The sequence below is a fragment of the Drosophila biarmipes genome, chromosome 3L, assembly GCF_025231255.1.
Source record: "Drosophila biarmipes strain raj3 chromosome 3L, RU_DBia_V1.1, whole genome shotgun sequence".
Taxonomy (NCBI): Eukaryota; Metazoa; Arthropoda; class Insecta; order Diptera; family Drosophilidae; genus Drosophila; species Drosophila biarmipes.
Genome location: NC_066613.1, coordinates 15,585,016 through 15,595,119, shown reverse-complemented (window position 1 = coordinate 15,595,119; position 10,104 = coordinate 15,585,016). Strand labels below are relative to the sequence as shown.

At 40.4% G+C, this 10,104-nt stretch overlaps 4 protein-coding genes and 3 long non-coding RNA genes across 8 annotated transcripts; 5 read left to right on the top strand and 2 right to left on the bottom strand.

Annotated features, from left to right (window-relative positions):
- Positions 1 to 96: 96 nt before the first annotated feature.
- Positions 97 to 5,139, bottom strand: LOC108035530 (succinate--CoA ligase [ADP/GDP-forming] subunit alpha, mitochondrial). The gene is made up of 4 exons (XM_017111199.2): positions 4,972 to 5,139; positions 1,874 to 2,322; positions 775 to 1,059; positions 97 to 711 (listed from the first exon to the last, which is right to left on the bottom strand). Exons 1-4 carry the CDS (start codon positions 5,006 to 5,008, stop codon positions 496 to 498), a joined length of 987 nt encoding a protein of 328 aa, XP_016966688.1. The 5' UTR covers positions 5,009 to 5,139; the 3' UTR covers positions 97 to 495.
- On the top strand, positions 2,388 to 2,998 carry LOC108035533 (accessory gland protein Acp63F). The gene is made up of 3 exons (XM_017111201.3): positions 2,388 to 2,554; positions 2,611 to 2,766; positions 2,822 to 2,998. The coding sequence occupies exons 1-3, from the start codon at positions 2,527 to 2,529 to the stop codon at positions 2,884 to 2,886; spliced, it is 249 nt and encodes an 82-aa protein (XP_016966690.1). The 5' UTR covers positions 2,388 to 2,526; the 3' UTR covers positions 2,887 to 2,998.
- Positions 3,171 to 3,744, top strand: LOC127010844 (accessory gland protein Acp63F-like). The gene is made up of 3 exons (XM_050886132.1): positions 3,171 to 3,328; positions 3,383 to 3,538; positions 3,600 to 3,744. The coding sequence occupies exons 1-3, from the start codon at positions 3,298 to 3,300 to the stop codon at positions 3,662 to 3,664; spliced, it is 252 nt and encodes an 83-aa protein (XP_050742089.1). The 5' UTR covers positions 3,171 to 3,297; the 3' UTR covers positions 3,665 to 3,744.
- On the top strand, positions 3,812 to 4,218 carry LOC127010845 (uncharacterized). Its single transcript, XR_007763665.1, has 2 exons — positions 3,812 to 4,021; positions 4,077 to 4,218. It is a non-coding gene; the product is annotated as an uncharacterized LOC127010845 (long non-coding RNA).
- Positions 5,140 to 5,452: 313 nt separating the features above from the next.
- On the bottom strand, positions 5,453 to 8,384 carry LOC108035573 (GPI mannosyltransferase 3). 2 transcript variants are annotated; one of them, XM_017111245.3, is made up of 6 exons: positions 8,218 to 8,384; positions 7,959 to 8,159; positions 7,042 to 7,509; positions 6,392 to 6,973; positions 6,086 to 6,329; positions 5,453 to 5,995 (listed from the first exon to the last, which is right to left on the bottom strand). In XM_017111245.3, exons 2-6 carry the CDS (start codon positions 8,084 to 8,086, stop codon positions 5,828 to 5,830), a joined length of 1,590 nt encoding a protein of 529 aa, XP_016966734.1. In that variant the 5' UTR covers positions 8,087 to 8,159; positions 8,218 to 8,384; the 3' UTR covers positions 5,453 to 5,827. The 2 variants fall into 2 exon arrangements, with proteins under 2 accessions (XP_016966734.1, XP_016966733.1); XM_017111244.3 differs by having other exon boundaries at positions 5,453 to 6,329.
- Positions 8,385 to 8,888: 504 nt separating this feature from the next.
- On the top strand, positions 8,889 to 9,227 carry LOC108034766 (uncharacterized). Its single transcript, XR_001768734.2, has 2 exons — positions 8,889 to 9,004; positions 9,076 to 9,227. It is a non-coding gene; the product is annotated as an uncharacterized LOC108034766 (long non-coding RNA).
- Positions 9,228 to 9,745: 518 nt separating this feature from the next.
- On the top strand, positions 9,746 to 10,042 carry LOC108034765 (uncharacterized). The gene is made up of 2 exons (XR_001768733.3): positions 9,746 to 9,794; positions 9,855 to 10,042. It is a non-coding gene; the product is annotated as an uncharacterized LOC108034765 (long non-coding RNA).
- Positions 10,043 to 10,104: the final 62 nt, after the last annotated feature.

Genomic DNA, 10,104 nt, shown 5'->3' with positions numbered 1-10,104 from the left:
CGGTCTTTTTAAAAATACATTCAGCTAAACTATGCCAACAAATTTAAAAAGAAACCGCTAAGGAACAAACCCTCTGAAAGTTAAAAAACCTCATAATTCAGCATAGTTCTCCCGTTTTCATGCATATTTATTACACATTTAGATTCAATTCGCATTGATATTTCGAGCAGGTATTTAAAATTAAGGCAAAATCTGTTGGCAAAATTAACTTTCATGAGCCGAGTGCATTAACAACTTTCGTTTCGTTCTTGGTGCGAGTTATTTTAGTTCAACTTGGTGGTACGGCAGTAGTTAACTTAATTCTTGGAATACATGTCGCATCTCAACGCCGGTCGCTTCTCTTTCGTAATTTGTTTGACAATAATTTATTTGGGTTCTCTCGAATTCAATTTCGATTTTCGACACTGTTAGCTTAACTTTAAGTTCATCATCATGAGTTTGCGTATACGCTTTGATCGGCGTACGGATTCCGTTTTGGTTATGGCCTTGGTTTATTTACACTAACTCCAGACGCTTCATCTCCTTGAAGAGCTCGTGGCCCATTTTGGCAGGACTCCTGGTCACAATGACGCCGGCCTTTTCCAGGGCGGCGATCTTGTCGTTGGCACCGCCCTTGCCTCCCGAAATGATGGCTCCGGCGTGGCCCATGCGACGACCGGGTGGCGCCGACACGCCGGCGATGAACGAGACCACAGGCTTGGCCTTGATGCCCTGCAAAGACATAAATCCTTAAATTAATAATTGCTACGATCAAGGGATCCGAAGTTCTCCTACCGAATTGTACTCGGTCAGGTAGTCGGCAGCCTTCTCCTCGGCCACGCCTCCGATCTCGCCGATCAGGATGATGCCCTTGGTCTCTGGGTCCTTCAGGAAGACCTCCAGGCAGTCGATGAAGTCGGTTCCGTTGAACGGATCACCGCCAATGCCCACGCAGAGGGTCTGGCCCAAGCCGACCTCGGTGGTCTGGTGGACGGCCTCGTAGGTCAGGGTTCCCGAGCGGGACACCACTCCGATCTTGCCGCGCTTGTGAATGTGGCCCGGCATGATGCCGATCTTGCACTGAAATTTGACAACAAAAATATTGGATACAGGTTGATTGGATAGCAAAAAAATCGTAATAAATGTATGCGAAGCTTATTAAGAACTACCTCCATAACAAATGATTGTTCAATCTGATCAAAATTAAAGATTATATTTTTGATAATGCTACTTTAAACAAACGACTACAACTATAACTATATGACTGCTACTTTGATTAACAAACAGCTTTCACTTATTTTACTATTCGATTTGATGTTAATTCAAATAACAAGTTCAAGGTTTCATGTCTATTCACTGAAAGCTTATCCAAATAGGATTTGTAAATAGGTATTTTTTTAAGTTTTTACATGGGTGCATAAAAAGAAAGTTTGAACTGGCTTTGGACTCAGGATTTGAGATGTGTTTTGATTCATAGTTCAAAGTTCATCTCAAAAATATGTATGATACCAAAACTCCAAGTGTTAATTGAAAAACACTAGAATTAAAGTACCCACTTATAATGTCCAATAAATACATTTTTTTGCTCTCCTCTTGAAGTTCTGTGACTCATAGATAGAAAAGCGTCATAAAGGCTAATAAATCTCGTTATATTAGACGACAAGCCCACAAACTACACTCTAACAAAGGTACAAAGTTCAATATAAAAGTGGTATGGTGGCCTTTTCGCATACCAATACAAAAAATACAATTCAAAATGAATAATAGATAGACCTAGTTATGTATGCTTTGGCTCGCACGTCACACCAAGCGATAAGAACACACCAGATGATAGTGGACTTGGCACCCTGCTTCGCACCGAAGCTTATCTTCAAGACTCTGAAGATGTACGAACCTGTTCGGGGGCGATGATTCCCGGGCAGTTGGGCCCCACCAATCGCGACTTGCTCTGGCTGATGAGGGCGTGCTTCACCTTCACCATGTCGTGCTGCGGCACTCCCTCCGTGATGCACACGATCAGGGGGATCTCCGCCTCCAGGGCCTCGATGATGGCGGCCGCAGCACCCGGGGGAGGCACATAGATGACGGTGGCGTGTGGATCGGTGGCCTTCTTGGCCTCCGCCACCGAGGCGAAGACGGGCAGGCCCAGGTGCTGGGTGCCACCCTTCTTGGGCGAAATGCCGCCGACCAACTTGGTGCCGTACTCCAGAGCCTGTTGGCTGTGGAACGTGCCCTGTTTGCCGGTGAATCCCTGGCAGATCACTCGCGAATCGCCGTTCAGCTTCAGGTTGCCACGGGTCTTGTTGTACTGCGAATTGCAGCGCACGCCGGCAACGAAGCCATCTGAAAGATACAAAATGGCATAGTTACTAGTGTGTTTCAGGGCACAGCAAGAGAAATGAGAATGTATTTCCCCCTAGAGTTGCAGCTAAACTATAAAATTATTTTAAATTCCAAATGGTTCATGGCCCAGCATAAGCTCCGTACATTTTCCACTGATCTATAAAAGACAGGTATTTCGATTCAGAGGTTTAGTCCCCCAGCAAGATGAAACTCCTCATAGTTTTCGTTCTAGGTGAGTTTAGAATCATTTAGCGTTATAGTTGCTTAATTATTGCTTTATTATTAAAGCCATAACACTGGTGCACGCCGAAGCCAATTGCAGGACTTCGGTTATAGCTCTCAACGATCCTCATTGTGGCGAACTTCCAACTTGTTACTTTAATGGCAAGAACAAGCAAGCCGTAGAAAATGAGTCCTGCCGACGTGGTGAAAATGGACAGACAGGTGGGTAGTAAATAGCAAATGCCAACTTTAAGTTTTTATAATTGAATTATTTTAGGCTTCTTCTTCATAAAGAAGGGAAAATGCCCTACTGACAAGCCAGCTTGCAGTCATATTTTATGAAAGTGGTCTGACCTATTAAAATGTGTATTTCTGTAAATAAAATTTGCCTGCTGTTGGATCAATTGGTTAAGCAACGATACAATCTTAATAAAAGCAGGGAGAGAAAGCTACAGTCGCTCGAATACTAAATGGGTTAATTTTTTAACTATCCATTTATTAAGAGGTACTTTTAAATTTGTACTAGGTCCACATTTGCGTCGTACTAAGGCATATTTTAATAAATATTTTGATACATTTTAAAACCACGTAGCTTTGAGTATTGAATCTATTATACTAAGTGCTAGTTCGTGCCCTAACATACCAAAAATCTTGAAGAACGTAAATTATTAGGGAATTATGTAAACTTTCTAGTAAAAGGAAACTGATTTTACGAAATCCAGTCATTAATTTCCAGACTTTCTACAACACAGCATGAAGAATTTCGGCATCGTTTTAATCCTGGGTGACTTTTTATTTCTATTTCAAAAGGCCACATTTAACCGACTATTTGTTTCAGTTTTCCTAGTACTAGAAATCCAAGGTAAATGCGACTTGCCTATTCCAGAATATATTCACCCTCTATGTGGTATTGCTAGAGAGTGTGTTTTCGATGGAGGAAATATAGAGGACATCAAAAATGAATCGTGTAGGCGTAGGGAACAGGGAAAAGCACGTAGGTTTTAAATAGTTTAAAAGCCAAATTGGTTATGCTGAAATGATTACCCATTTTACAGCATTTTTGAGAATCGAAAATGGATATTGTGAAGAGGAGCACACCCAGTGTCCAAGGTCCAATTGAAATACCAAAATGACAAATACTTTTCTCCATGAAATAATAAAGGAAAATGTTCCGGTATTTACGCCGAGGAACTTTACAAATCGTATTATTTATTTAATAATCCGTCATGAGGTGTATGGGTTTCCTTTTCGTTTTATGTGAGTTTCTGTACTTTTAGTAAGCAATAAAGAAATACTTTTTATTTGCCAAATACAGCTATTAAAATATTAGAAACCACTACTAAAAGTGATTGCGATGGGTATATTAAACCTGTTGGAAAGGCTTTCTGTGCGATTGGCGCGAGGTGTAACTATCAAGGATTAAATATTTGGGACGTGGGACAAGAGCAGTGCAGACGTACGGAAAAGGGTTTGCCTGGTAGGTGTGTTCCAATTGAGTTATTCAAATCGCTTAAACCTATCCATACTTTCAGCATTTTTGAAAATCAGGGTCGGAAAATGTCCTTTGAATAAACCAGCTTGCGCGAAAACTACATAAATGTAAGGATACAAAATGATTTGATACCTCGAAGAATTTTAAACTATTTTTCAATAAAATAATTATTTGTTTCTTTACGTATTTTTTTAGTTACGTATAACAAATGAAGAATTTTCCGCTAATTAAGGTGATACACTTTAAAAGCCGAGGAGCAAGTATTAAGTATTACATTTCTCTGATGTCATTCGTACCTTAAACATTATTATTATTAGTTTTAAGTGAGTTTGAGGCCATTGAATTAAAAATATTTTGAATTAAAATATTAAAAAATGGGCTAAGGTTTCCCAGCTTTAATATAAAATATCGAAAAGGAATGTAAGCCCTATAAATTACTAATAAATTTATAATTTTTCGATACTAATGGAGTAATTTTTGCTTTTGGTAAGTAATTCTATTTTCTAGATCCAATTAAAAGTTGGTGGATCGATTTAGAGAATTATGATTTTTTTTAAAGACTAGACAGGTGATGTTCAATATTTGAGTGACCGTCAGGGCGAGGTTCCACTGTACTTGTTGCCGAAAAAACCGAAAGAACGGTTGTTTGTACGCTGGGTCACATGCAGGCGAACCTTGAACACACCCCCCGCACCCCCTGCCGAGAGGCGACTCTTCCTCTTCTGCGAAGCCACGTATCTGCGGGCTCGCAAATTAAGCCGATCGTTAATCCCAATTGAGGCTGACTAATCAGCAGATCTCTCGGAGCGACAGGTGCCCCCCATTTGTTTGCCTTTTCGCCACTTTTTGTGCCGCAAATCCCTCGAAGTTATATAATTTATGGTGCTATTATGCTATGTCGCGGCTGTTAGGCAACCGATTTCGGGGATACGCACCTCGCACTTTCAGCAGCGCCCTCATTGAAGCAGCCATGTTATCTCTGTGTGGCGGTTGTGCGATAAAAACAGCTTTACTTAATTAAAACGCGTTTAATTAATGCGAAATCTGCCGAACAGAAGGTTACGCCGTGCGATCTGGCAACGCTGGGCCGCCTACAATTTAGTGGTGGGCGCTTTCGCGGGCTGCCAGCTGGTTGGACTAGCTATATTTTGCAGGGCTGCCGGCTTAGCCATTTCCGGACAGATTTAGCGGTTTTTTTTGTCTCCAAAAATATTTTAAAAACTTTCCACAAAATTCAGATTTTTTCAAAATATCAGAGTTTTAAAATTCAAGGTTCCCGGAAAAGCAAAAAAAATTCATTTAAAATTACAATCAAATTAAAAGTTTTGATAAAATTTTACTTTGAAACGAACAATAGTTTTAATACTTAATACTTAAAAAAAAATTATTTACTCCCCAAACCACTAACAACGACCGTTAGCGAATTCAAATAATCATTTATTCACCGAACTGAACCTTTATTTCGAAAAGTAAAGAAAGGACAGGTCAAGTGGTGTATCGACTACGTAAAATATATTGCCTCTCGTTAGACCTTAAGAGTCTAAATACTCCGATGGCTTACACATTATCAACTAGCACAAAGTACACAAAATGCGCCTACGAATATCAATGGATTCCTTTCGATTCTTTGTTCTCCTCAGGCGACAACGTTTTAAAAACTTTAGCTAAGGCCAAAAACTGATACAAAATATACCTTTTGTATTTTTATGTTAATATTAAGTGTCATTGCTTCTTTCTTTTCAACGGAGGTCTGAGATGTGGTGGGCTTTGTTTCCGCTTTTGCTCTAGCTTCTAATTGAACAGGTTCTCATTGGCCAAGGGAAGATCTTCTAGGGGAGGATGATCGTGGACATCCGGCTCCTGCTGCTCCCCGTCCGGACCACGATTAAATGCGTTCTCCTCGCCCTTTTTCAAGCGCTGGTACACCAAAATGGAACGACCTGTGCGCGATTGGCGGTGCTGCAATAGAGAGGCAAGATTAGGTGACTGGGCGCCCAGTGCCTGCGACCACTCGTCCACCAGAGCCTGCGAGCCCTCCAACCGGATTACCTCTGCGTGCTCGATGCGATGGAGCAGCCGGTAGTTGCGGAGGAAGACGCTGATGTTCTCGGCCAGCGGATCGAACAGAACCACATGTGTGGGCAGAGCGGTGAGCGGATGCACTGGTATATGGGAGTTGATCCAGCGCACGGGGTCCTCGAAGAAGAGATCGGCCTCGTCCTTATACTGTTCCTTCTTCTCCAGATTTGGTTCACACGTCAAGAACCTCATGGTGACATTCTGGTGGATGTGGCTAAGGGAGGAGAACAAAATTGTAAGCAATTTGTATGGGTATTTAAGTCATGGACACCTCACCTGTAGTACGGTGTAGAGTGGCATGGCATCAGGAATAGAATATTCGCCTGATGTTCGCGTTCATCCCTGTACTCCTGGGCAATCTCCCTCAACTTGGGCATCAGCTCAATGGGTCCCTTTTGGTGGACTGTGCTCAAGTACCAGGCGGGCAGGACATTGCCCACAAGGATCACCAAGGCCGTGGTCCACAACATGGTGCGCGAGGCTCTGTAACTCCAGCGGGCCAGGACATCCGTGATGACATACAAGCAGAGTGGCAGAAGCGAGGACACGAAACGGAACTCCTTGTGTTCCACAGCACTCAGAACCACCAGGCTCAAGAAGATGGTGATCAAGAGCTGTTTGCTAACTGGATACTTGTTCGACTTCCTCACAGTTTCGATTATGCCGTAGATGAAGGGCAAGGTGTTGATTCCCAGAACTGTGGGCAGACCCACGGTGAAGTACCAGTGCCAAGGATGAGAGCCATAGAAGCTGCCGATGTTGTTAAATATGTTGTACTTGAGGAACTCGAACGGCGTCACTATCAACTGACCATGCCAGTAGGTATCGATGGCAACACCGAGCCCAGCCACAAGTAAACTGCCATTTTGGGAGGCGTGTTGTTAAAATACCGATGCTTTGATACACTCTACAAGCTATAGTCTCACCCAATAAGCACAAATCGCTTGAGGATCAGCTCCAGCACATTCTGGCGACTCTTGCGCAGATGGTACAGGGACAATGGAAGCCAGATCACCGCCGCAGTGGGCCTCAGGAAGCAGCAGATGGCAGCCGGCCATAGATAGCCAGTGGATTCACCGAACCAGGGGAAGTAGCTCAGGGCAATTGTGGTCAGAGAGGCCTCCAAGGTGTTGGCCAGAGTTCGGGAGCCCGTGTAGAACCAGAACCAGGGAACCAGGATCAAAAACAGAGCCCACTTTCGCTTGCCAGTCCACACAAAGAAGCGGTAATCGGAGTAGGCTGAGAGTAAGGCCTGTAGGACTCTGGGCAGCACTACAAGAAGCTGGGCACTATCCAGTTGCAGGAGGGCCAGGATTTTGTACAGTCCGGCAATCAGCAGGGGATACACATAGCTGCGAATGCCCTGAACCCACTCCCAAGTCAGGTAGCCGTATCTGAAAATGGTGAGAGTGTGGGTTAGGTCAGGGAGATATTATAACTATGGCTTCTTGGTTTCAATGTTAAGGATTTGGTTTTATTTTCATTCATAAATTGGAACTTATTCCCATTTTCTCAAGCTAATTGCTGGAAGAAAAGTATATTTTTTAGTTAGTAAGAAAGATTTTTTCGAAAATTATAGTTATAGTAAAGCTATCAAAACATTTATAGCACAAATTGTACAAAACTTTGTAGTTTTCTGTGATAATTGGGTTAAAAAACCTTTAAGACTTTTTAATCTAAGGATGTAATATGGCCAATTCATGAAAGAAAATAATCACAGAACTCAGTTGGGAGGCAAATAGCGAGTGGATAAGTTAGGAACTATTAACTTCTCATCAAAATCAAACCAATTCCCTAAGATAACAACCAGGAATTGGACCACAATGCCCGAAATGGAACTCACCCAAAGGTCAGTTTGTGGGCCACCTCGAGACTCTGCCAGTACTCATCCGGAACGTAATACGTCTGGACCACGAAAACGGAGGCCAAGCGCACGGCCAGAATCAGAAGAAACACGTAGAGCAGCCTCATTTCAGTATCGCTGCGTGGGTCCCAAGCCTTCCAAAAATTAATCACCCGGAAAACCGGATGGCGCTGCTGTCACCTGGTGAAAAAAAGATTTTGACACAAGGCTTTGGGCGTTTTCTTAGGCCGGTCCTAACCTTAAATGGTTGCGTGTGTTGGTGATTTACCAACCGGTCGGATTGGATAGAAATTCCCGAATTCTTGGCCACGAAAAAGAAACTTTTCGGCGAAAAAAGGCGGCTAAAAATAACGCGAAGAGCGGAGCAAAGCAAAACCGAAAAACCGATAGGCAGAACAGAGTGACAGTAGCTTGTCCTCTCCAAAAATCCCAGAGTTATCCATTGTCATCGGTCAGGGTTGTAAAACGTGCGAATTTTGAAAAGTCAAATTTTTAAATTGCCTCTTTATTTGTGAAACCTTAAACATTTTATGTTTGTCATTTGGGAATAACTGATAAAAAAAAATTCTTCCAATTATCATTCTTGGTCTACACAATTTTAGTTGATTTAATAATTTAAAAAGAGTTTACGGTTGGATTACATAGGTGATTTTTAAAACTTAATGAAAGAAATACAAACAGTGTTGCGCAGTCCTTTGTAAGTGTATATATATTTGAATTTGTAATGTATTTTTTTCATTAAGTGTTATAAATCACCTACCTAATTCAATTACAACTCTTTTTAAATTATCAATGGATATACTTTTTTCCTTAAGTTAACAGCTAACGTAATTTGTTTATATAACCTTGCATGTTATTATGTGATTTTACATGGTATTTAACTAATTTATAAAATCGATTGGATAGGCAAATTTAATGGTACATTTAGCAGCCTGGGGTTTTCTATAAAAGGTTGTGTGTTATGTTAATAACATAACGTCCCTCAGAAAACATTATGGTCGCCCGAAGCTTCTTCTGGAATTTAGGTAAAATTAAAAAAAAATTGGTTTTATAATTACTGCAAGCGAAATTTAAATACTTGTTTTTTTATTCTTAGTGGTCTTCATGGCAGCAGCATGCAGTTGGAACGCCTTGCAGGATTGCCCTCCTGCCATGTTCCCAAAGAACGGAAAGAAGCTCCCCGGATAAATATAAATTTTGTGAAGATTTTATAAATAAAATAAAAAGCTGTTTCTTGCGCATTGCAAACTTTTGTTTTATTTATAATAAACGAACTTCTATAACGTCCCACTAAAACCACATACAACTGATATGGGACTTCACTTTTCTAGACCAGCTGACACTTAAAATCCTTTATGAATATTCTATGAACATAATGCAAATAATAAAAACCTTATAAACCAAATCGAAATTATGTAATGTTTTCAATTATTGTTTTTTTGTTGAACTTAATATTATAAAAATCAAACGACTATGTCATATAGGAACGATAGAATTATTAGTAGGAAAATAAAGTTTTTGAATTTCAGCTTTGTCGTTGAAAATACATTATTTTATTAGTTATAGTTAATAGACGGCAATAAAAGCTAGCAAACAACAATAAAAATCAGGTAATTCTGCCATAAAATCTAAAATCTGCACATCTGACATTTTACGGTCGTTTAGAAATTATTTAATTAATAAAATCGATTTGTTACGTATATTTAAAGCTACTTTTTCCGGTAATTAATTCTTTATAAAAGCTTTGTTTAAGGTAGCAGGAATTACATTTGTAAACAAGCGTTATGGGCCTTGAAAACATTTTCTACATTTTAGGTAAGATTATTGATTAAAAGTAGCACAGGCAAATTTATAATATTTTTACCGAATTCTAAGTAATTGTAATGGTAGCTAACAAGCCTCCAGATTGCTATCCGCCATCGAATTGCGTGGGAAATTGAAACTCCATACAATATAAATATTAACATCATATAACTATCTGTATCACTGAATAAAACGTTTAGTTTATAAATTTTATAATGTAACTTAATATCTAAAATCGTAAAATAGATCGATTAACCTGGTCCTCTTAAGTCAAAATGATAATGAAGATATTTTTTGAAGTCAAAGGAATCCATTGAAGTGT

Bases quoted from the DNA above. Each gene is read 5' to 3' on its own strand.
- LOC127010844 (XM_050886132.1), top strand. From the start codon at position 3,298: ATGAAGAATTTCGGCATCGTTTTAATCCTGG. The intron at 3,329-3,382 runs GTGACTTTTTAT...TATTTGTTTCAG, and splicing joins CGGCATCGTTTTAATCCTGG to TTTTCCTAGTACTAGAAATC. The intron at 3,539-3,599 runs GTAGGTTTTAAA...CCCATTTTACAG, and splicing joins TAGGGAACAGGGAAAAGCAC to CATTTTTGAGAATCGAAAAT.
- LOC108035533 (XM_017111201.3), top strand. From the start codon at position 2,527: ATGAAACTCCTCATAGTTTTCGTTCTAG. The intron at 2,555-2,610 runs GTGAGTTTAGAA...TTATTATTAAAG, and splicing joins CCTCATAGTTTTCGTTCTAG to CCATAACACTGGTGCACGCC. The intron at 2,767-2,821 runs GTGGGTAGTAAA...GAATTATTTTAG, and splicing joins TGGTGAAAATGGACAGACAG to GCTTCTTCTTCATAAAGAAG.
- LOC108035573 (XM_017111244.3), bottom strand. From the start codon at position 8,086: ATGAGGCTGCTCTACGTGTTTCTTCTGATTCTGGCCGTGCGCTTGGCC. The intron at 7,510-7,958 runs GTGAGTTCCATT...CACCATTTTCAG, and splicing joins GCCCACAAACTGACCTTTGG to ATACGGCTACCTGACTTGGG. The intron at 6,330-6,391 runs GTGAGGTGTCCA...CTCCTCCCTTAG, and splicing joins CACTCTACACCGTACTACAG to CCACATCCACCAGAATGTCA.
- LOC108035530 (XM_017111199.2), bottom strand. From the start codon at position 5,008: ATGGCTGCTTCAATGAGGGCGCTGCTGAAAGTGCGAG. The intron at 2,323-4,971 runs GTGCGTATCCCC...TGTATCTTTCAG, and splicing joins GGCGCTGCTGAAAGTGCGAG to ATGGCTTCGTTGCCGGCGTG. The intron at 712-774 runs GTAGGAGAACTT...ATGTCTTTGCAG, and splicing joins ACCTGACCGAGTACAATTCG to GGCATCAAGGCCAAGCCTGT.